This window comes from Leptopilina heterotoma, unplaced genomic scaffold (genome assembly GCF_015476425.1).
Source record: "Leptopilina heterotoma isolate Lh14 unplaced genomic scaffold, ASM1547642v1 Lhet_82, whole genome shotgun sequence".
Classification (NCBI taxonomy): domain Eukaryota; kingdom Metazoa; phylum Arthropoda; class Insecta; order Hymenoptera; family Figitidae; genus Leptopilina; species Leptopilina heterotoma.
In genome coordinates, this window is record NW_025111187.1 from 245,284 (window position 1) to 272,500 (window position 27,217).

Consider the following 27,217-nt stretch of genomic DNA (forward strand, 5'->3'; position numbering starts at 1 on the left):
ATTTAAATATTTTGTGTTTTGCTGCGTGATTTTTCAATCGAAACTAAATATTTTAGTTTCTCAGACACTTATTTTCGATCTGCACTAAAATAAATTCAATTTTTTTAGTTTCGTTTCAAGTCGACACGAAACTAAAGTCAATTTATTAATTTAGTTTTTAGTTGACACGAAACTAAATTCAGTTTATATTTTGCAATAAATTAAATTTTTTATTAGAGTTGTGCAAAAAGCTCGATCGAGTATTTCAAGCTTTTCGTTTTTCTAGCAGAGCTGAGCAGAATCAATCCGAACTTGAACCAAATTCCATCCGACACGTGCAGTATTAAACCTAAAATAATTTTGAGCACTTGAATTTTTCGAGCACTCAAATATTTTTGAGTAACTAAAACTCGAGCCCGGCTCGAGCTCGACCATGCTATTCGAGCTTTTTGCACACCTCTAATAATAATATTATTTATTTAAATATTTATTTAATTTTTAATTTAGTTTCTTGGTGAGACAAAGAAACTAAACTTACGTAAGGGTCCCTGATAAAATTTATATTCGCGCATTTATTTAAAGAAATTATAAATATGGTTTCGTATAGACCACATTTTTCGATAAGTGTTTCTCTAAATTGTGCAAATGAAAACGTAAACGAAATTAATTGTTTTGAAGCCATAGTATCCTTGGGAAAAATAACTCCACGCTTATAGAAAATAAAATAAAAAATGATTAAATTTGAAAAGTAGAAAGAATAGATTGAGTCAGGTATTTTTTTTTGTGGGTTAAAGAGTATTCGTTCTAAAAAAAATCATGCAGAGAGAAGAGAAAGATAGGCATTTGAGATAGAGGTAAATTTACTATCGAATAGAGCTTTTTATTTCTCAGAGGAAGTCGATGAGAAGAGGATGAGAGTGTATTCTCTCTCTCTCAACTAGAGAAATCCCATTACCAAAGTCAAATGTGATTTAGGATCTTGGTTTTTTAACAGCACATCAAGATGCCACATTCAAGGGTATCATTCCTTTTTCATTTTTTTTTCTTTTTTTTTTTTGTTTCGTTTTCTTCGACCAAATTATGGGCGTATCACTTTGGTTCAAGTTTGAAAAAAAGGTGAGAGAGGTATATGGTATATCAACTGGCCATTATTATATTTTCTGTCTTGGTTGGCCTACGGGGATTGGGTCCAGTTCTTTTTCTTTTTCATCTTATATTCCTCCCTTTTGCCAGTCCCACTATTATGTAGACAATGATGGTCGACGCATAAATATTCACGATGGCAACGGCCATAAATGCTACTGTCGCTGCATGGAGTCGTATCTCCTTACGTGAGAGGCATTATAAAAGAATTTATTCGTTTATACATGTTTCTTTTTTTTTTATAAAAAGAATTTGTATCCTTTTTATTGCAAATTTCTTATCAATTATGTTTATTTTTTTATTATTTATTTCTGCATTATTTATTTCTGTATTACTTATTTATGTCTTATTTATTGCTGCACGGGGAAAAGGAACCAGGCAACTTTTACTATTTTCAAAGTAAAAGTTACACTGACAGAAACTTTTGCCCATTTTTGGCAATTTTTACTATTTTTACAGTAAAAGTTGCTTTGTTCAAAATATATCTTACAATGAAATTAAAACAGGGTTGCTACAAGTCAAGGGATTTGCCTTAAAACTTTGAAACTACCAAGAATTTTACTCTCTAAAAGTCTAAATCTAAATCGCAGTTAAAAATAATCTTTAATTAGTAAAACCATGGCTGAATTTTTGCTTCATAAATTAGTAAAAAAAGAATTAAATATTAGTAGACAATTACTAATTGTTAGTAAATAAATATATATAGCAAAATTTTACTAACTGAATTAATTACCAAAAATTTATGTTATTTTTACAAAACTTAAAAGTGAATTTAATTTATAATTAGTTATTATCAACTATACCTCATTAGTGAAATATTAATTAGTATTTGAATCAGTGACTGACTTTTTGCTATCAAATTAGTTATTTTTAATTTAACTAATTCAAAATTTAGAGAATAATAAAAAACTTAAATTGTTTTTATTTTTGACAAACATTTATTTCAAATAATTTAATTATTGAAGAGTTATCAAACCATTGTTACTTAAAAAATTATTTAGTGAATAATTTAACTTAAAAATTTCAAAAATAATTCAATTTTAAAAGATTTAAATTTAAAATTTTAGCAAATTTGAATAAATTTAGATAGAAATTTCGAAAATCCTAGTCTTTCGAAAAATTTTAATTCAAATTCTTTTGAAAGTAGTTGAATTTTTTAAAATATTTATTTAATTATTAAAAGTAATTGATTTAGAAAATTATTTTAAGTTAACAATTCTAAAAAATAATTTAATTTTGGAGGAGTTACAAATACTTATTGTTAAGAAATAATTGAATTTTCGTAAAAGTTTCACATTGAAATCTTTCAAAATTTGAACTTTTAATACTTATTTAAATTAATACTTATTTGAATTCTGTTAAACTAATTTCTTTTAAAAATTTTAATTTCAATTCTTTTGAAATTAATTGAATATTTTAACGCGTATATTTAACTATTAATTATTTAATTATTAAAAATAATTGATTTAGAGAGAAATTTAAGTTAAAAACTCTAAAAAATAATTGAATTTCGGAGGAGTTACAAATAATTTCAATTCTTTGGAAATAATTGAATTCTTGAAATGGTTTAAAATTGAAATTTTTGAAACCTAAATTTTTTAAACTTTCAATTAGGTAATAATTCTGTAGAAGAAATTTTTTAAAAATATTTTAACTCCAATCCTTTTGAACTTATTTGAATTTTTTATTTTCTAATATATATTAAATTGAAGAATTTCCAAATAATTGAAATTTCGAAAAATTGAAATGAAATTCTAAAAATAATTTTAAAGAAGTTATAGTAACAATATTCATATAATAGGTTCAAATATAATAATAATTTATAATAATAAAATAGTAAAGAAGTTATTGTCGAAATTTTTTAACTAATCTATGCATTTATTCTGTTTATTATTTTATTTCTGTTTCTGAACTTTTGTTCTCTAATAATTATAATAATAATTATAATATTATATAATAATTTCAATTTTTTGAAAATGTTTATTTCCATGTGAAAAAAATAATGAATTAATATTTATTAAAAATAATACTATTGATGCACTATTATGTATTATTGGTAAAAAATTTTGTTATTTATCGATATAATTAAATTCTTTTAAAGAATTATTTACCTGTAAATAGTTGAATTCTTCGGAAGAATTTTATTAAAATCTAAAAGAATAATTGAATTATTTCAAAAAAATTTAATTGAAATTGTATTTGAAATAATTGATTTCTTTCGAACAACTTTTTTTAAATATAATTAAAAATAATTGAATCCCTATGAAAAATTCTAATATTTCTGTAAATAATTGAATTCTACCAAAGAATTAAAAAAAAAACATTTTTTTTAAATAATTGATTTTTTCGAGGAATTGAAATTAAATTTTTAAGAATATAATTACTTTAAGTTTTTGAGCAATTCCTATAAATTTGTATTAAAAATAATTGAAATTCTCCGATCAATTTCATTATTTATGAAAATAATTGAATTTTTGCTAAGAATTTTATTAAAATTTTCAAAAATTATTGAATTACTGCGAAAAATTTTATTAAAATGTTTAAAAAGAATTGAATTTCTGTGAAAAATTTTGTTATTTTTGAAAATAATTGAATTTTTCTATTAATTAATTTAAAATAGTAAATAATGAAAATTCTTCTATGAGTTTTATTATTTATAAAATTAATTGAATTATTGATTAGAATTTTATTAAAAAAATGTTTTTTTTAAATAATTGAATTTCTATTCTAAATTAATTGAATTCACGTGGAAATTTTATTATTTATGAAAATAATTGAATTGTGGATGAATTTTATCAATTTTTTTTTTAAATAATTAATTTTTTTGCGAAATTTTATGAAAATAGTATAGATATTGAAAATAATTGAATTTAGAATACTTTTTAAAACACATAGAGTCTTTCAGTGAAAAAGTATTTGAAAAAGTGTTTTTAATGTGAAATAATGAAAAATAAATCTTTAATGCAAACAAAAATGTAACCTAGAATTTTCACCGTGAAACACATTTCGTATATAATGAAAAAAAATTTCGTTTACTGTAATTTCATTATGTGAAATTGTATATTGTTTTGTGCGGTGTATACGTTTTTGTGCGCGTATATATACGTTTTACAACAAAATTATATACATGTTCACGTGCGCGTTCTTAAGTGGAGAGTCAGAAGGGAGAAAAAAAGTGCGGCCTGCGCATATAATTCAGGGTAAGAAAGACATGACAATGCGGTAACTCGTTGATGTATTCAATTATTGTTGTAGCCATATAACCGTATAGCTGCGCACAGAAGTGCAATCAACATCATGAAAGCACCTCTTGAGTTATACGACAACCGACAACCTAGCAGCAAGTGGTTGACATAGACATTGCGGTAGCCTGTAAAGAGGATATTATTTAAGAGAGGGTCCATTTTCCATTATTGTGTTCCTTACGATCGAATTAAAAAAATGTTAAAACTTCAATTTCAATGCAAAAATAGATATTTGTGTCACTTACTATGGAAAATCAGTGAAAGTGATGAAAGAGTTGTTTCAAAAAGTATATATATAGATTTTCAGGGTTGTCATCACGCAACCTGGAAACCTGAAAAACCTGGAAATTTCAGGGAATTTTATAAACCTTAAAAAACCTGGAAAAGTCGGGGAAATTTGATTGAAATCCTGGAAAATTGTTGTTTTCTAAAGTTATTATGTGTTTATTCTTGAAATCTATAATTTTACTTAAACATTTCAAAATTAATTCAATTTTAAAAGAGTTGCGTTTACAATTTTCGCATGAACTTCAAAAGGTTTTAATTTGGAATTTTGCAAAATTTCAATTTTGAATGAATTTCATTAGAAATAGTAAAGAACGTAGATTTTTGAAAAATTTTAATAATTCTTTTTAATAATTTTGAAGTAATTACATTACAAAAATTCGACTATTTTCAAAAGTAGTAAAATTCTTCTTAGAAATTCAATTATTTTCAAAAATTTTAATAAAATTCTTGGCAAAATTTCAAAAACTTTCCTCAATTCAATGATTTTTAATATATATATTAATATATATATATATACTTCACTGTTAAAAAAAAGTTTCTAAATTAAAGCTGATTTCGGGATTAAAATTAAAACAAATTACGATTTAGTATACCAAAATTGGTACTAAATTCTTACCTTTCTTTATACAGCGTTTAATAAAAATTTTCCAAAAGAAATCAATTATTATTTAAAACAAAAATTTTAATAAAATTCTACACAAACATTTAATTGTTTTCATAAATAATAAAAATTTAACAGGAATTCAATTATTTACAAATTATTTTTATAAATAATAACATTTTTTTACAAAGATTTAATTATTTTCATAAATAATAAAATTCTTTTTCGAAATTCAATTATTTTCATAAATAAATAAAACTCATCGCAGATTTTCAATTATTTTTAATACAATTTTAATGAAATTCCTCGAAAAATGTAATTATCCTTTAAAATTTTATTAAAATTCATCAAAGAAATTAAATTATTTGAAAAACCTTTGCTACAATTTATTTATTAGAATTTAAGTGTTATTTTTAAAACATTTTTAATTGAATTCAAGGAATTAAATTGTTATCAAAACTTTTAGTGTAATTCTTTGTAACAATTCAATTTTTTTCAAAATAATTTTAATAAAATTCTTCGTTGAAATTCAATTGTTTTAAAAAATTTACAAAAATTCTAGTCAAAGTTTCAATAATCTTTATAAATAATAAAATTTTCTTCGAAATTCAATTATTTTCAAAAATTTTAATAAAATTGTGGTCAAAATTTCAATTATTTTCAAAAACTTCTCAAAGTTCAATGATTTTTAATATATCTACTACTTTATTAAAATTTTCCAAAAGAATTCAATTGTTTTCATAAATAATAAAATTCTTTTTTGAAATTCAATTATTTTCATAAATAAATAAAACTCATCGCAGACTTTTAATTATTTTTAATACAATTTTAATGAAATTCCTCAAAAAATGTAATTATTCTTAAAAATTTCATTAAAATTCATCAAAGAAATTTAATTTTTTTTAAATCTTTGCTACAATATTTATTTGTTAGAATTTAAGTATTATTTAAAAAAAAAATTTTTAATTGAATTTCTTCAAAGAATTAAATTATTTTCAAAAATTTTATTGCAATTCTTTGCAACAATTCAATTTTTTTCAAAATAATTTTAATAAAATTCTTCGCTGAAATTCAATTGTTTTAAAAAATTTACAAAAACTGTAGTCAAAGTTTCAATAATTTTTATAAATAATAAAATTTTTCTCCGAAATTTAATTATTTTCAAAATTTAAAATAAAATTCTTATCAAAATTTCAATTATTTTCAAAATTTAAAAAAAATCGTTAAAATCACAATTATTTTTATAAATAACAAAATTCTTCTTCAAAGTTCAATTATTTTCAAAAATGTGAATAAAATTCTTGTTTTAATTTCAATTATTTTTTAAAATAATTTTATAATAAAATTCTTCGCTGAAATTCAATTGTTTTAAAAAATTTACAAAAATTCTAGTCAAAATTTCAATTATCTTTTTAAATAATAAAATTTTTCTCCGAAATTTAATTATTTTCAAAAATTTTAATAAAAATCTTATCAAAATTTCAATTATTTTCAAAATTTAAAAAAAATCGTTAAAATCACAATTATTTTTATAAATAACAAAATTCTTCTTCAAAGTTCAATTATTTTCAAAAATGTGAATAAAATTCTTGTCCTAATTTCAATTATATTAAAAAATCTTGCTCAATTCAATGATTTTCATTATCTACTATTTTAATAAAAATTCTTAAAAGTAATTTAATTATTTAAAAAAAATTTTAATAAAATTCTAGGCAAACATTTAATTATTTTCATAAATAATAAAAATTTCAGAGATTTGAATTATTTCAAAAACTCTAATAAAATTCTTTGGAGAGATTCAATTGTTTTTAATACAATTTTAATAATTTTTTAAGAAACGAGAAATTATTTTTAAAAATCTTATTAAAATTTGTCAAGATACTTTTAATAAACAATTCTGTACAATTAATTTTTTTCAAAAAGTTTTATTAAATGTTTTTTTTTTTTTAATTATTTTGAAGTTTTTATTTTCTAATATATATTTAATTGAAAAATTTCCGAATAATCGATGAAATTTCGCAAAATTGAATTGTAAATAAATAGATTTAAAAATTCTCAAAGAACGTTTTCAAAAATTATTTTAAAATAACTTTTTAGATTTTTTTATTCCATACTTTGAAGGGACTTTCTTTGGTCCTTGAAGTCGATTTTTTTTTTTGAATATTCGAAAATATGGTGAAGGTGAAAAAAAGATTTATTTTTTCGTAAAGGTATGCATATAATGTGTATACGTGCGTTTCACCCTCAGTTGTTAGAGAGATGATTAAAGTAGTTAAAGAAGCTCATATTCCTCTTCCTTAATAAGAGGAATAACCACGAGTGGTACCCACTTACACAATTATCTTTTCTCTCGCGGTATTTTCTTGACGTCTTATATATATAACACACGTCAATTTTACTGCAGCCTTGTCTCGCGCCTCAATTTTTACACTTCTTTTTTACTGCTCGCCTTCTTTCTTATTTCGGATATAGTGTCGGACACCTTAAATTTCTTTTTTATTCTCATCTTCTTCAATATGTTTTTGTTTCCCCCTCGTTTTTTTTTGTTCTCAACTCATATTTCTCTTTTTTCTATATTTTACAGCTTCATTCTTATAATATTGTATGTAACAATAGAAAAAATACCATAAAATGCAGACAAAATCGTATATATTATATCTTATTTCAATAATTTTTAATACCCCTACTATTTTAATTAAACTACCCAAAAATAAATCAATTAATTAAAAAATATTTTAATAAAATTGTACGCAAACATTTAATTATTTTTAGAAATAATAAAAATTTTACTGGAATTCAATTATTTACAAATTTATAAAAATTTTTTCAATAATTCAATTATTTTCATAAATATAATAAAACCCATCGCAGAATATCAATTCTCTTTTAAACAATTTTATACTGTTCTCTAAATTTGAATTAGTTGAAAATAATTAATTTGATAGAAAAAAAATCAGTCACTGATTCAAATATAGTATGTATAAATATATTTAACAAAAAATTATCGAATTAATAGAAATTTTGTGAAATTCAACTGAAAATAATAAAATTTATAAAAGAATTTCATAGATTTTTTAACAAATTGAATTTTCAAAGTATTTTAATTTAATAATTGATAAATAATTGAATTTTATAAAGACTCATATTCTACTGTATTCATGTTTCTTTGTGCGGAGATTAATAATAAAAATTTGTATTAGTTAATTTGAAAAAAGATACACACTTAAAATTTTTTAATAAAATTGAATTTTCGCAAAGTTTTTTTTGAAAATTCTGAAAAATAAGATTTTTTAAATTTTTCAATTCTGTTGTTTCAAGATAATTGAATTTTTATAAACAAATAATTGAAAATTTTTGAAATAAATGAAATTTCTTTACATTCTATTAAAAATAATTAACTTCTTTTAAAGAATTTTATTTAAATGTTTCGAAAATAATCAAGGGAAGTTAGTCACCGTAATTATAAATTTATTTTAAAAAATTTCTTCGCAATATATTCAATTATTTTCATAAATAGTATTAACTGATTGCAGAATTTCAATTATTTTTAATACAATTTTAATCGAATTCCTCGAAAAATGTAATTATTCTTAAAAATTTTATGAAAATTCGGCGAAAGAAAGAATTCAATTATATTTCTGGAAACTGTAAAAAAATTCTTCTCAAGAATTCAATTATTTCCATAAATAGCAAAATTCTTCAGAATTACTAAATTCTTTTGAATATTATTTTAAAAAAAAATTCTTCACAAAAATTCAATTATTTTCACAAATTTTCCATAAAATTCTAAAAAATTCTTCAATTATTTTCAAAAGCAGTAAAATTCTTCGCAGAAATTTATAATTATGTTTAGAAATTTTTTTAAATTCTTCTCAAAATTTAAATTATCTTTATAAATAATTAAATTGTTCTCCATAATTAAAATATTTTCAAAAATTCTAATAAAATTCTACTCAAATATTTAATTATTTTCATAAATATGTAATAACATTATATAGAAGAATTCAATTACTTTTATAAATACTAAAATTATTTGCAGAAATTCAATTAGTATCGATACATTTTAATAAAATTGAATTAATCAAATTTTCAATTATAGCTATGAACAAACAAAATTATTTTTTAAAAATTTTTAAATTCTTTGTTTAATTCAATTATTTTCCAAATTTTTTAATTAAAACTATTATAAAACATTATTTACAAAAAATTTAAAGAAACTTGTCAAAAGAATTTAATTATTGATAAAAATTCTAATAAAAAATTTGGAAAGTAGATTTATTTATATTCGAAATCAAATAAATTTAAATTTGATGAGAAAAAAATCAGGAAAAAAGCGGGAATTTTGTTGAACGAAAATATTATAGACACCCTGTTGAAAAATGTAACTATTCTTAAAAATTATTTAAAAATTTGGTAATAAAATTCTTTAAAAGAATTTAATTTCAATTATTCAATAAATTATTCTAAGTTATTATTCAATAAATAATTTATCTCTCTATCATCTTTAATTATTATAAAAAATGAAGAAATCGATCACTCCAGAGTAATCGATATCTTCATGTTTTATAACAATATTTTTAAAGTTGTTTAATTTCAAAAAGATTTGAATTTAAAATTATTTTGAAAATCTTTATTCCTATGGAAAAATAATAATAATTAAATATTTATTTAAAAAAGAAGTTATTGACGGTTTTGAATAATTTGACAATTAAAGAAATTCGTAAATAAATGTAATAGAACATTTTTTTGAGTAAAATTTTTTCTCTATTTTCTAAAAATTCAAAAATTTTCAATTTCATTTTTAATTAAAATTTGTAATTTACAAATTGAATTTATAAACATTTCTTTCTCTTATTTTTGAAAAATTTTGAATTTTATTAAAAAAAAAATTGTAATTAAAAAATAGAAATGATGTAAATTATTTCCTTATGAAGATTGAAAATTTTCTACAAAAAAAATTAAGAAACGGGAATATGTAATTTTTTTTCCAACATAAAAAAATGAGTTTGTGAACAACATTGTTTATTTTCTATTTCTTAATCATAATTTTTTAACAATTTTCTATTTTTTATAAATAACAAGGAGAAAAATTTGTATAATTTAGATCATCAGTGAAACGAAATTTGTTATAGAAGAAAGCATTTATAATAAACAAAAGGGGTATATTTTTCATTTTCTAATCATAATTTTTTAAAAATTTTCTACTTTCTAATATTATTTTATAAATCATGAAAAAAAAAATTTAATTGATTCAAATAACCGATTAATTGACTATTATCAATTAAATATTTACTTGTATCAAATAATATTTATTGGACTCAATTAAATGGTATTTGAACCAATAATTTCAGTATTTGAAGCAAATATGAATTGAACCATTTAATTGACTCGAATAAATATTATTTGATTCAATTAAATATTTAATTGATAATAGTGAATTAATCGGTTATTTGAATCAAATACATTTTTTTTCAGTGTAGTTAATTCCTCAAATGGTTCTTGTAATTTTTTTCTCTCGATTATATTTCAGTCTATTATATACGAGAACATTAAAAAATTTAAGCACACTCTGAACTAAAGTGATTTGTACTCTTGATAATAGAAACTGAAAAATCTTGTTCCTCTTTATCTTCTTTCTTTTTAACATAAATATAAAATGGTGGAAGAAAAGACAAACTGGGTGGGATTTAATTTTTTTTCCTTCTTCTAAATTTTTTTTTTTAAGACCAGACAAGTTCTTGATTCGTGGGAGTGTCAAAAGAAGCAAAAGGTATTTTTAACGAAGAATCTTATACAAGTTTCTTCAAACCGCCATCGTGCGGTTTCCCAAAATTTACGATAGGCTAAAAAAGGGGAATTAAATTCCTTCTTTCTACATAAATATATATTTTGCATAATACACAGTTTTTTCATTTTTAAATTCTTGGATAATATTTTCAAAATTATAGATAAAAATATAACTTGTCAAAAATTTTTCTCTCACTCGGAACGCGCACCTTTGACATGATAATCTGTATAGTAATTTTTAATAGTTGACAGATTCATGTGTATTTTTAATGTTATTAAAATTTTGGGAATAATTTCCGTTTTTCGTTTCTAATAGAAACGTTCCGAAGGTTAGTCCAAAAAAAGGGATAATAAAAAAAGACAAAATTCATAATGAGGTTGTAAAATAATATTTTTGTTGAATTTTATATTCTTCGATTTCGTTATGTGTTAATTATATATGTTTTTATATTTGAATATATTTTACAGATATAGTTAAAAATCATCAAAGTTATAGAAATACGTAGAAAAAAAAATTGAATTGTAGGGGTTAAAAAGAAAAAATATGTGCGGTAATAAATAAATCGTAAAAGTGGGAAATAGTTTTTTTTTAACATTTTTTAACATCGTGATAATATTTGTTACTTTGTGCTACTGAACAAGAACTTTTATTACTCTTCGGCTCAATATTTGTCTTTGCCAAATTTTACAGTTTAAAATATATATGCTCATAAGGGTATAATTACCATAACTGGGAAAATAAAAATTCTCAGAAAACAAAGATCAATTTTAATTCAAATGTTTTGTTGGATTCTTTCTGAGAATTTTTTTTTTTCTTAATTTTAGAGAGAAAAAAAAATATTTAAATAAATTTTTGAACGTGATTTAAATAAAATTTGAAATAGTGATTAATCTTTGGATTTGAAGCATGTCGTGGCTTAAAAGGGGCAACAGAGGACAGTCGTAAATACACGTGTAAATATATTACAGTCGTTAAGAAGGAACGTTGTAAAATTGTACTATGTATACCGGAGGTTAAATCATTAAATCACGATGAGTGAGTTTTGTCTGGCTTCTTCTTCTTCTTCTCCTTCTTTTAAAACACTTTCGCGCCCCCTTAAGAAATTGTCCGCATGAAGGCCTCTTTTATGGGATTATGTAATCTAGACTCAATGAATACAAACGCAAAATCTGTATTCCTCCTTTTGTAGCTGACACTCTTTTCAAGAAAATATCCGAATTGCTCGTTTCTTTTGCAATGTTCAAGGAAAACTGCGTTTGGCAATTTGTTGCCATCCATATAACTTATGAATAAGTATGCAAATATTTATTTCATTCAAATAGCAGATTACTTTGTATTTAAATAATTATTTGCTGATAATTCAAATAAATATTTACTTGTATCAAATAATTTTTATTTTAATCACAGGCATCGTACTCATCTATACTAAAATCTACTATTTGCTACTTTTTTTTACGATTTATTATTTGGATACTTTTTTTTTAGATTTGTGACAATAAAAAATACTTTTTTCCTGTGTTTGACAAATTTGCACTACTTTAAATTCTCTAATAGTTGGATTAAGAAAAATATTCTTAAAAAATTAAGTAAAATTCTTAGAAACAATTCAACAAATTTTAATAAAAATTCTTTCAAACAATTCAATTATTTTCACATTTATGAAATTCAATTATTTTCGATATCTTCTATTTTAATAAAAAAAACAGGGTTGCCACCAAAGTTTCATTAAAGTAATTTAATTAAAGTCATTTGAAGAATTTTATAATAATTGAATTAATTTTATATAATTGAATTCTTTCAAGAAAATTCAATTAAAATTGTATTCAAAATAATTGAATTCTTGCTAAAAATATTATTATTTATCAAAAGAATCACATTCTTCCAATGAATGTTATTAAAATTATTGAAAACAATTTAATTCTTAACAAGAATTTTATAAAAAAATTTTTAAATAATTACATTCTTTCGTGAAATTTTATTAAAATTGTTTCGAAAATAATTGAATTTCTATGATGAATTTTACTGTATATAAAAATAATTAAATTCTTCCAAAGTATTTTTTAAAAAAATTTTTGAAAATAACTTAATTTTTATCAAAAATTTTTATTAAAATAAGTAATAATAATAATGATAAGTAAATTTTTTAAATTTTGAATCTGAAATTATTCAAAAAATGTTTATATTTGAAAATATAAAAATTTTTAATTTGCAAAATAATAAATGGAACAATTTATATTTTTATATCATTCAAATGTTTATAAATATTTTCACTATTACTTGATATTTTCACAACGTTCTCAAAATTTTCAAAAAATCTTCAAGTTTTTACAATATTTCTTCAAATTCTTCAAATATTGCAGATTCCTTTAATTTTTCTTCAGATTTGAAGAAATATCTTCTAATCTGGCAGCACTGCTTACAATATTCAATTTTAATTTGGAACTTTTAACTGAAATTCATTTTTAAATAAATTTTTATTAGGAAATTTTACGAGAATTCAATTATTTAAAAACAAAAATAAATAATTTATTAAGTAACTGAATTTATTCCTTAAAATTGAATTTTTATGAAGAATTTTATCAAAATCCATAAAAATAATTGAATTCTTTCGGCGAATTTAAAAAAAAATAATTTTAAGAATAAATGCAATTTTCTATTATTTTATTTAAAATTCTATAAAAAATAATTGAAATTCTGCGATAAAAGTTGCATTATCTATGAAAATAATTGAATTCTTGCAACGAATTTTATTAAAAAATTTGTCCAAGAATTGAATTCCTGTAAAGAATTTTATTTGTGACAATAATTGAATTGCGGAGAAAAATATTATTAATAAAAATAATTAACTTCTTGTGAAGAATTTTTTCAATTTTTTTTAAATAACTGAATTTCTCAGAATTTTTTAAAACTTTTTCGAAAATATTTAAAATTTGTCGAGAAATTTCATTAAAAAATTCAAATCTGACGAAGAATTTTATTAAATTTTTTTTCAATAATTGAATTTATGTGAAAAATTTTATTTTTTAAAAGAATTGAATTCTTGGGAAGAATTTTATTAAAATTTCTTAAATAAATTAATTGTTTTGAAAAATTTTATTTTTTACGAAAATAATTGAATTGTTTCGAAGATTTTTACAAACATTTTTGACAAATAATTGTATTCCCAGGAAAAATGTCATATTTTACGAAAATAATTGTATTCTATATGATCAATTTTGTTATAATTTTTAAATTTATAAAGCATTTTATTAAAACATTTTAAAATAATTGAATTCCTATAAAAAAATATATTATTTGTGAAAATAATTTAATTTTAGAGGAAAATTTTATTAAAATGACAATTTTATTTTTTATTAATTAAATCTTGTAGAGAATTTTGTCAAAATTTTGTTAAATAATAGAATTTTTTAAAGAATTTTATTTTAATTTTTCGAAATAATTGAATTTTTCAGAAATTTCGAGAAACTTTTATTTAAATTTTTCGAAATAATCGAATTTCTCAGAACTTTCTAGAAACATTATTAAAAAATTAAAAATAATTGAATTGGTGCGAAGAAATTTTCATTACTTTAAAAACAAATTTTATAAAACTCTTTGCAAACATTTAATTATTTTCATAAATAATAAAATTTTCTCAGAAACTCAATCATCTAAAATACAATTTTCATAAATTTAAAAAAAAAAAAATTTATTTATGTAAAAAGTTTTTTTTTAATTCTTCATAAGGATATAATTATTTTTATAATAATAAAATTCTTCTTAGCAATTCAATTATTTAAAAAAATTTAATGAAATTCGTTGCAAACATTTTCAATTAAACATACCAATTTTCACACGTTTTTAAAATATATTTTAGAAAAAAAAGTAAAATGGAATTATTTTGACCGTTTATGGTGCGTGTTTCGCAACATGAATTTCATTCCTATTGTATAAAATCTCAAAACGAGACTATTCCATTTAACCATGCGCTTTTGAAAGATCTTTCAATTTGATGCGGAAGTTTCAAAAAAAGGGTCTATGTCTGTTTGTATTGGACGACCAAAACGTAATCCCTGCGGGCAATAAAGCAATTAAGGTCATTTTTCGTTTTCTTCCTTATTCCCCCCCCCCTCTCTCGCTTTTCGTTTTTCATATATTTTGAAGAAAACTGCGCTCTCCTTTCTACTTTTGACTGAATACATTTTTACGAGAACAGTATTTTTCAAAAAATTGTAACGCTTTTAAATTTTATGACGAAAATCTTTTTAATTTTTATTAGGCATGAAAAAAATTTTTTAACAATTTTAGTCTTCCATAGACGGGAAAATACGAGTTCTATAGATTTCAAATTTTCACCGAAATTCAGAATGATGAAGATTTTTTAAAATTTGAAATTTTTTATTTTCTATTTTTCACTTTTTTTTTTACCTTTTTCACCAAAAAATTATAATTATTATTTGGTAAATAAAAAAATATTTTAATTTTAATTATTTTTAATGTCTAGTATTTTCATAAAATTTCGCAAAAAACTATTCAATTGTTTAAAAAAGAATTGATAAATTCAATTATTTTCATTAATAATAAAATTTCCACAGTAATTCAATTAATTTAGAATAACATTTTCAAAAACATTTCGAAAAAATCAATTATTTAACAACATTTTTATACAACTCTTCACAATAATTCAATTACTTTCACTAATAATAACATTTTTCATGGAAATTCAACTTTTTAAAAAAATTTCATAAATAATAAAACTCATCGAAAAATTTCAATTATTTTTAATAGGTACTATTTTTAAATTAATAGAAAAATTCAATTATTTTCATAAATAAAATTTTCCACAAGAATTCAATAATTTGAATTAAAATTTTCATAATATTTATTATATTTCGAAAAAATTAATTGTTCAAATCAACGTTTATAAAATTCTTGTAAAGAATTCAATTATTTTCAAAAATAACAAAATTGCCACAGGAATTCAATTATTTTTGAAAATTTTAATAAAATTCTTTCTAACTATTCAATTATTTTCATAAGTAAATAAAATTCATCGAAGGATTTCAATTATTTTTAATACAATTTTACAGGAATTGCTCAAAAAATGTAATTATTCTTAAAAGTTTAATTTCAAATCCTCGAAAAAATTCATTATCTAAAAAAATGTTTTTTTAATATTCTTTGAAAGAATTCAATTATTTACAAAAATATTAGAATTTTTCACAGGAATTCAATTATTTTCAAATATTTTTAAAAAATTGTTCGAAAGAAATTAATTATTTTAAATACAATTTAAATTAAATTTTTTTTAGAAATAATTCAATTATGTCAATAAATAACAATATTATTCTTGAAAATTTAATTATTTTGAAGCATTTTAATAAAATTCTTTGCAAAATCCAATTATTTTCACAAGTAACAATATTCATCACAAGAATTCAATTGTTTTCAAAAGTAATACATTTTTTCTTGGAAATTCAATTATTTTTAAAAATTCTTGTAAAATGTTTCGCAGAAATTCAATTATTTTCATAAATAATAAAATGCCTTTTAGGAATTCAATTATTTTTAAAAATTCTTGTAAAATGTTTCGTAGAAATTCAATTATTTTCATAATTAATAAAATGCTTTTTAGGAATTCAATTATTTTCAAAAAAATTTAATAAAATTCTACACAGACATCCAATTTATTTTCAAAAATTTTAATTGTATTCTTTGTAAAATTTAATTATTTTTAAAAACTTCTCGCAATTCAATAATTTTTAATATCTACTATTTGCATAAAATTTTCAAATAGAATTCAATTATTTATGAAATTTCTTGTAAAAATCTTCGTAGGAATTCAATTTTTTTCATAAAAAATAAAAATTTCTCAGGACTTCAATTATTTAAATTAGAATTTGCATAAAATTAGTCAAAAGAATTTAATTATTTAAAAATTTTTATAAAATTCTTCGCAAGAATTAAATTATTTTTATAAATATATTTAAATTCTTTCATGAATAATAAAATTCGTTTGCAGGAATTAAATGTACTAGCACAGGATAAGAAAGAAGTAAATATTTTTTATGAAAATTAGGAAAAAGTCAGGAAAACAAAATATAGAATGAAATTTTTGTCAGTTTTGTGAAGTTTCTAAAACGAATTTTTTTGGTCGTCAAGTTTAATTTTTCGATAGCTACTTTTTTTACTACTTTTTTAGTTTGAAAGCTACTTTTTTAAGATTAATTATCGAGTGTGAAGTCTGCTTTTTTTTAGGAATTAAAATTATATTTTATTTTTTATAACTAAATAAATAAATAATGTAAAGAATTGAAGAAATTTTACAAGAAAAAATAAAGTAACAACGAATATTTATTTATTTTATTATTTATTATTTTATTATTATTTTAAAAAAAATTTTTTTATTTTCTATTTATTTATTTTTATTTATATTATATTTATTTTATTTTTTATTTATTTGATTTCTATTTTATTTTAACAACGAATATTTATTTTTACTCCAGTATTTATAATCTCTTATTATATTAAGTTGAAGAACGACCGACCGACCGACCGACCGACCGACCGACCCTAGCCGTATATATATGTATATCTTTTAAAAATAATATTAACACAAATGTATACATATTCACAATGTCACGCATGCGCAGTAGTGTTCTGTCAATGTTACGCATGCGCAGTAGTGTTCTGTCAATGTTACGCATGCGCAGTAGTGTTCTATCACTGTTACGCATGCGCAGTAGTGTTCTGTCAATATTACACATGCGCAGTAGTGTTCTATCACTGTTACGCATGCGCAGTAGTGTTCTGTCAATATTACACATGCGCAGTAGTGTTCTGACAATATTACACATGCGCAGTAGTGTTCTATTAGTGCCACGCATGCGCAGTAGTGTTCTGTCAATATTACACATGCGCAGTAGTGTTCTGTCAATATTAGGCATGCGCAGTAGTGTTCTGTCAATATTACGCATGCGCAGTAGTGTTCTGTCAATATTACGCATGCGCAGTAGTGTTCTTTAAATATCAGGCATGCGCAGTAGTGTTCTATGAATATCAGGCATGCGCAGTAGTGTTCTATGAATATCAGGCATGCGCAGTAGTGTTCTATGAATATCAAGCATGCGCGCATAACACCCACACATGTATACTCACACATATACACTAATCACATGTACATATATACTCACACATGTTCATAAATTACATACACATGTATACTGCTCATATGCAGATATAAACTCCTACATATACACAAATCACATATATGTATAGATTTAATAAACGATTGATAATATAAATTGTTGAATTTTTTAAGGTTCGTTGATGCACGTAGTGTCTGTTGAAATTTTTTTAAATATACGTAAATACCTCACTCGCTAATGCTGCGCTGTCTGTGTTGTAATGGAACTTATTTATTTACTTGTGTATTTACTTATTTATTTCAGGGTTGCCACAAGACATCGATTTTAAAATTCCATGACTTTTCCAGGTTTTCCAGACCATTTCTTAAAAAATTCCAAACCAGAAATAAAATTGTTTTGGTATGTTTTTAGCTAATTACGACAAAAAGTATAAAATCCTTTAAGTAAATTGTTAACAAAATAAGTTATTAATTTTTAATTTCATTATTAACAAAAAATTAAGTTAAAATTTGTAAGGTTATTTGAGATACGCTCCGAAGAAAGATGAGGAGCAAATCTTTTTAAATTTAAAAATTTAGTTAAGTTTAGAATTTTTCACAATTATTAAACCAGTATTTTAAAAAGCATTTTAATAACATTTTATGAAACTGAAGTTACCTACGTTTATTCAATGACAATTTTTTCTTTGCTAATTATTTATTTTAATGTTAGAAGCCTTTTAAAAAATTTTAAAAGATCGAAGTCGGGGAAATTATTAATTTTGATTTTTTACACAGATTTTCGAAAAATCCATATATTATTTAAACAAAATTATTATTTCCTCACCTCATAAGCAATTTTTTCTTTTACAAATTATTTATTTTAATGTGACAAGTCATTTAAAAAAATTGTAAGAGGATCTAAGGAAGGCAAGGAAATTAGTGATTTTTAATTATTTTTTCGTAGATTTTCCAAATATCCCGAAATTTTAACTAAATTATTATTTCCTTGCTTCAGAAGCAATTTTTTTCGATTGCAATTTTTTAAAGGGCTTCTTACATTAAAAAACAATTAGCAAAAGAAAAAATTTTCATTGCATAAAAGTTGGTAGCTTCAGTTTCATAACATTTTGGGGTTTCTAAAATGTATTAATTTAAAAATTATTTAAAGGAAGATAGAGACCAAAAGAAACTAAAATTTAGAAATGCCATATTGATTTCAATTGTAAGCACTAAATTTAAAATCAAAAAGTTGTATGTCAACTTGAAAACTTGAAATTTTTACGACTCAAATACAAAAAATTGAGCTTTTAGTATCAGGCTTTATAAAATTCCCTGACAATTCCAGATTTTTCAGGTTTTCCATGACTGAAAAAAAATTCCATGACAATTCCGGGTTTCCCAGGTTTTCCAGGTCCGTGGCAACCCTGTATTTGTTTGGCAGACATCAACAATAATTTTTTAAATGGATAATCAGTGAAAAATGACTTATATTTCTGTAAGTTAGTGTTTCACTTCGATCCGCGAATTTCATTTTTTCGAGCGATTATTTGGTTATCGTCTTTGGTTTTCAAACGATCATCTTGTTTATTCTTTTGTTAATTGTCAAATCGTATCGTCTAATTTTCTAATTGTCATCGACCGAACTTCTCGACTGCTTCTCGACTTTCCCATAACTGACAACTAAAAATAATACAATAATAACCTATTTTTTGAAAAAAATCGATATCCAAAAACATTTAAATTCTTTTTTATTAATTCTATTAAAAACTAAAATTAAATTCATTTTAGTGAATTAAAATTATTATATCAAGTTAAAAATTAATTCAAGGTGTCTAGTGAATTATTATTTTTAAATTCCCGGACCAAAAATAAATATTCCCGGATTGATTTTTTAAAACAGCAATTACTATAAAATTTAAATATTAATACTTTTAATAAAGAAATTTTTAAGAAAATCAATTTTAAAAAGTCAATAGACATCTTTATTTAGAGAAATATATATAATATTACTTGTTATATATTACTTAATAAATCTATAACATTGTAATAGTTGGATCTAAATTTAAAATTAACCTACTTTTTTATTTTTCTATTAGTTGGGCTTTTTTGCGGAGTATTATTATTATTTTTAATTGTGTATTTAAATAATAAAAATTAAAAATAATTATTTTTAATTTTTATTATTAAAAAAAAAAAGTTGTCTGTTCATTGAACAAGACCTACATGTCTTATAGTATTTTGGCCCCCTGAATACGAATATGAAGTCAGAATTGCTCCATCACCCTCTGTTTTCTTTTAAATCGAAAAAACTACCCTTAAGTCTAAAATTCAAGAATTAAAGTAAAAAAAAATAAAAACACGGCTTTCTTCGGAGTAGAAGAATATATTTATGCGTTTTCTTCTTTCAACAACTCAAATAATGTCAAAATTGCTCCACCACCCCTACTTTTTTTTAAATCGAAGAAAGTACCCTTAAATCTAAAATTCAAGAACTAAAGTGAAAAAAAATGAAATAACCGGTTTTCTTCGGAGTAGAAGAATATATTTATGCGTTTTCTTCTTTCAACAACAAATAATGATAAATTAACTCTGATTCTGCTTTTTAGTTATGAGAACAAAAATAAAGGAACGTATGCTTTTGTCTAAAACTAATTGTTTTTATTGTTGTTAGTATACTCTGGGTTCATACTTAAAGGGGTAGTTTTTTCAATATAAATCAATAAGAGGGTGATGAAGCAATGCTGATGCTTTTTTAAAAAGTACATAAATATATTCTTCTACTTTGGAAAAAACCTGTTATATCATTTTTTACTATAATTCTTGAATTTTAGATTTAAGGGCAGGGGGTGATGGAGCAATTTCGTCATTATTTCTAAATTGTTGAAAGAAAAAAACGCATAAATATATTTTTCGACTTCGCAAAAAAACTGGTTATTTCATTCTTTGACTTTAGTTCTTGAATTTTAGATTTAAGGGTAGTTTCTCCCATTTAAAAGAAACAGGGGTGGTGGAGCAATTTTGACATTATTTCTGAGAGGTTAAAGGAAGAAAACGCATAAATATATTCTTCTACTCCTAAGAAAACCGGTTATTTCATATTTTTTTACTTTAGTTCTTGAATTTTAGATTTAAGGGTAGTTTCTCCCATTTAAAAGAAACAGGGGTGGTGGAGCAATTTTGACATTATTTCTGAGAGGTTAAAGGAAGAAAACGCATAAATATATTCTTCTACTCCTAAGAAAACCGGTTATTTCATATTTTTTTACTTTAGTTCTTGAATTTTAGATTTAAGGGTAGTTTCTCCCATTTAAAAGAAACAGGGGTGGTGGAGCAATTTTGACATTATTTCTGAGAGGTTAAAGGAAGAAAACGCATAAATATATTCTTCTACTCCTAAGAAAACCGGTTATTTCATATTTTTTTACTTTAGTTCTTGAATTTTAGATTTAAGGGTAGTTTCTCCCATTTAAAAAAAACAGGGGTGGTGGAGCAATTTTGACAATATTTCTGAGTGGTTGAAGGAAGAAAACGCATAAATATATTCTTCTACTTCGCAAAAAAGTGGTTATTTCATTCTTTGACTTTAGTTCTTGAATTTTAGATTTAAGGGTAGTTTCTCCTATTTAAAAAAACAGGGGTGGTGGAGCAATTTTGACATTATTTGAGTTGTTGAAAGAAGAAAACGCACAAATATATTCTTCTACTCCGAAGAAAGCCGTGTTTTTATTTTTTTTTACTTTAATTCTTGAATTTTAGACTTAAGGGTAGTTTTTTCGATTTAAAAAAAACAGAGGGTGCTGGAGCAATTCTGACTTCATATTCGTATTCAGGGGGCCAAAATACTATAAGACATGTAGGTCTTGTTCAATGAACAGACAACTTTTTTTTTGTGTGCCTGTGATTGTAATCATGCCTAAATTAAAAAAATTTAACATTTTTAGGTATAAAATAATTTTTTAATAAACATTAATAAAAATTTAGTTTTCTAAACATTATTCAAAAGTAGACGAAAGAACAAAGTTTTGTCCTCTTGATGTAATTTTTCTAAATTCAATAGATTAAGTTATAGATAATTAAAAATAAGTATACTTAGATTTCTTTGAATAATTTTTTAACACAATTAAATTTTTCAAATATGTCTACAATAGAAACCTTTTTGAATAGTTGAAATTGTGCAAAATTTAATTGAAAATAATTAATTTATTTCAAGTATTTTGTTACAATTTTTTGAAGAATTTTAATTGCAAATTTTGAAAATAATTGAATTACCAAAAATTTAAAAAAAATTTTTAAAGGTAAATTAGGATATAAGAATTATTTTAAGAAATTCAATTATTTTCGAAAAATAACATTATAATATTTTTAAAAACTAATATTATTAGAATTTTTTTATAGTAATTTTTTAAGATTTAATTATCTTCGAATAATGTAAATAAACATTTATGAAAATTTACTTCAATAAGACGAGCGAACATGACAGCTTGGTTATCAAAACAAAAAGAAAATCGTTTTTTGTTCGTTTCTCGGATCGTGTTGCTCGAATGAAACACTACTGTAAGTGTAATTTTCAACTGACTTTTAGTAAAATTATTTGTTTGACAGAAATTTACAATATTAATAAATAAATCACAATAAAATAATAATCAGTGAAGAATGACTGATATTTTAGTACTTTTCAACTGATTTTCAGTAAAATTCCACTGATTATGAATCCAAAGTCACTTTTTAAAAATACAAAATGGCGAATCCAGGATAGCGGACGAAAATGAAAGGTTTAGTAAGAGAATACGTAAAAATAACATTTCGTATAATGTACAATGACATTTTTTGTAAATGTCACTTCATAATTTTTGTCTTATTACACAATGATTTTAAATAAAATAATTTATATTTTTATAAATATTAATAATTTTTTACATTTTCTAACCGCACTATAAGGTTTTAATTTTGTAAATGTTCAAATTCTGGTTTAGAAAGAAAAATTTATATTATTATACAACTATATTGTCTAGACTTGCAAAAACCCAAAGTCTAGACTTTGTTGTAACAATATTGTTACAATATATATTGTAACAATATTGGTGACGGTGACATGCGTAAGAATAGTGCAGTAAAAATTTCAAAAAAACACCCTGATCATTACCTACAGAAAATCCTATTAGTAAGAAAAGAATGGACGTATCTTCGCCCTTTTCTTACTAATTATTCAGAGAATCAGGCTAACATTCAAAATCTAACCTTCTAAGTTTAGTTATTTCAAAAAAATTATTTTATTGATGCAAATAAATATTTATTTTAATTAAAAACTATGCATTATTTAATCAAGTAATTTTTATAATTGATTTAAAGCAATATTTATTAAATTAAATTATTCTATTTAATTGACTTAAGTAATTTGTATTTGGTTCAAATAACTATTTAATAGATACCATAAATTAAAATATTTATGTCCAGTAAATATTTACTTAGTTCAAATAAAAAAAAAAAAATAAGTAAAAACTAATAAGTTTAAATACAACCGAACGAGCGTTAGCGAGTGAGGTATATGTTGCTAGTTTTTAATAAAATTGTAAAATATCTCGATCGTGCAAATAAAAAAATAAATATATTATTTCTCCTTTTACTTATTTAAAATTTTAATAAAATAGTAAAATATCTCGTTCGTGCAAATAAAAAAATAAATATTTTCTTCCTCTCACTCTATATTCAAATTCTGACACGAGTATAAAAAGGAGAAATTTCTGGACTTGTAGTTCTGACGACAGCTTGATGGGCCCTCGAGGAATGTCCTGGAATGCGAATGAGTAATCACGACTGGTCGTTATACGGATGGTGTCGAGGCTCATCAACGGAAAAGGGGTGTAAAGAAGAGACGATGAGGAGATGAAGGGTGTGACTTGGAAGTTGAGCTGATTCGAGAGAGAGAGAGAGAGCTATATAAAGGGAATGAGGGATTTAGTTGAAACGATGAGGGATAAGAAATTCCAGAACTGGAATTGCATTTCACGAACGTATCATTCTGAAATTTCGTTCTCGCTATCTCTACAGCTTCAGCTTAATAGCTCCTTCGTTGCGAGCTTTGGCAGTGATAAGAGATAACTCTTATCCCGTCGCGACATATCCTTCTTCACGCACTTCTATTTCGGTTTTTTTTATCTCATCTTATTCTCACTCTTTCGCAGAATAAAGTATAAAATCTGTTCCAAAAAGGAAAAAATTGGGTCAAGTGCCCTTTTTGATAAACTTTACGAAAATAAATAATAATTTTTTCAAAGCTTTCTTCAGTATTTTTGTTTGTAAAGTTGTTTAGATACATGAAATCCGAAAAGAAATCGAGCTTAAGCTATGAAGATCTTTGAAAGTGCGCTTCCTGAGTACCGCTCACAAAGCGACTTCCGTTTCTTTTACGATCCTCTCCGTCCCTCTGGTATATCATCTTCTCCTCGTCATTTCCTCCTTGTATAAAACAGTTCTCAACAGACTAAAACTTTCAGGTTTCAACTTTTTCCCAAAGCAAAAAGCGAGGCAAAAAGTTTTGGTACAAAAAAAAAACGTGAATAACACTGGTGACAGCGGTGGGATTCACGGCGAATACACAATGTTGCAATCTTTATCAAACGGAATAATGGTTTCAATTGAAAATGATAATTTACGACAGTTATTAATAGGAAAAATATTTTAGGTAGTTGCATATATATACAAGAAATGAATAATGTGATAACTTGTGTGATAACTAAATTCATGCTTTTAAAATCTATATCAAACGCTTTTATTGTCATGGTTTATACATTGCGTGTTCGACTTATATGTATAATAATAATTCACACACGAATGACTTTTTTCTTGCGTTGAGAATTTTTAAGGGTGGAGACGAGAAAAGATTTATAAGGGCAGTAGAGACGCCGATAAAGAAGTAAAAGAGACTCGTCACACTGGTACTTGTCGAGTCAAAGAAATCCCACAACCCTCTTGTATATATATAGAACTAGAAAACGGAAAATTCGTTATGGTGTGCGACGCTAATATCCGGACCAACCCCTTATGAGACAGCCATCATTTAGACCCTATGCACACAAATATGGCGAATCTACGCATCCCTTCAAAATTTTATTGGCGCCGCCCTTTAATACTTCTTTCTCAAACTAAAGAAGTGAAATGAACAAATATATTTTTATTAAAATATTATTTTAATTAACAGATTCTTTAATGTCTATACATAGCACTAAAACACGGAGAAAATTTATTCCTGAAATTTTACTGAATTTAGTAAAATTGTCGGTCAAACTGGGATGAACCGTCAAAACAGGAATTTTTCAAGAAAAATTACATTCACTTTCACTTACACATATTCAGCTCTAAAAATATCTTTAAACTTCCAAATACCAAAAACTTAATAAGAATTACAAACAAAAAAATTTTTCTTCCCTAATAGAAATTTTTATATGGCAAAGAGATAAAAACATTTTTTAATTTTAAGATAAATTTTCTTAAAAATCTTTAACAGGCAAAATTCCAAAAGTTTTTTTTAAATTAAAAAAAAATATTTACTGTTCCTGAACTATGGCAAGAACAATACCAATTAATATCTGGGTAATCAAAATTAATTTAATTCACAATTCATAAAAAGTAACCACAGCCGATAATCAGTAGAAAATGAAAAATTATTTTTTGGGCGAACTTTATCTTCTGTTTACTAACAAATTTTAGTCATAACATTTTTTACTGGTCCCAAACTATTGCTGGAACAATTCCAATAATTATCTGAGTCATCAAAATTAATTTAATTCACAATTCATAAAAAGTAACCACAGCCGATAATCAGCAGAAGATCAAACATTTTTTGTGCGAACTTTATGTTCTGGTTACTAAAAATTGTTAGTCAAACAATTGTTTATTGCTCTCAAACTATTGCTACAACAATTTTATTAATTATCTGTGACATCAAAATTAATTTAATACACAATATAATAAAAAGTAACCACAGCCGATAATCGGCAGAAGATGAAAAATTAGTTTTTGAGCAAACTTTATCTTCTGTTTATTAACAATTGTCAGTACAAAAATTGCTTTCTGTTCCCAAACTATTGCTAGAACAATTTAAATAATCATCGGTGACATCAAAATTAATAATTAATTTATAAATTTGTTAGTACAAAAATTTTGTTTTTCCATCTATTAGGGAATTTAAAGTATTGACAATTCTAAAACAGAGAATATTCTTATTAATACAACCAGAAATCTTTGTTAAATTATGTAGAATTCTGGTTAATCTAACCCTAGAGAATCTAGTAAGATCATATTTAATCACAGGGAAAAATATTTGTTAAATTTGTTGCTTGTAGTTTTCAGATGGTGTTATTTTAATACCCATTAAAAATGTATATATTAATTTAACACTCTCTAGTGTTAATTTAACACACCCACGTGAAACGATTCTACGAAAATTCCGTAAAAAATTTCCTTACAGAATCTTTGCAAATATTCCACATTGAATAGTTTTCGATAACTATAAAAAATTATTAACATTTAATATAAATTCTAAATTCTAAATTAACTCTTAATTAAATGTTATTAAATATTAATTATATTATTAATTATAAATTATTATTAATATAAATAATATTTCAAACTGTTATCAACTCCAATTGGAGTTGGTAATAGTTTAACAGTTTTTTATCAGCCAAGGATTTTTTGCCGTTTAAAATTAATACAAAAAAATTGAAAATTTAAAAAAATATAATGATAAGGAAATAATATTAAAAAGTATAAAAAAACTGTTACCAACTCAAATTGGAGTTGGTGACTTCTTTGCCTTTACTTCCTTTTTTAATTCAATGCCAATTGAATATTTAATTTATGTATTTATATATTTATATTATACTTGTGAACCTGAGTTGATAAATTAAATATTTACCAAGTTATTACGTTTACGGAAGAAAGTAAAATATAGTATAATTATACATTTTAGAAAAAAATTTTGATAAATGAAATTAGATAAACATTATAGAAACAATGCATTATAATAAGCGAATGAAAAAATAAGGAAATTATTTTGAGAAAATTTA

The 27,217-nt window shown here is 22.9% G+C and overlaps 1 protein-coding gene across 1 annotated transcript in view; it reads left to right on the forward strand.

The window, feature by feature from the left end:
• The first annotated feature begins 1,258 nt into the window (after nt 1–1,258).
• The window catches only part of LOC122511444 (DNA ligase 1-like), a 29,912-nt gene continuing 3,953 nt past the window's right edge, over nt 1,259–27,217 (forward strand). Inside the window, exon 1 of the mRNA XM_043626658.1 lies at nt 1,259–1,310. Within this exon, the coding sequence (XP_043482593.1) occupies nt 1,259–1,310 (52 nt within the window). The remainder of the gene's footprint in view (nt 1,311–27,217) is intronic.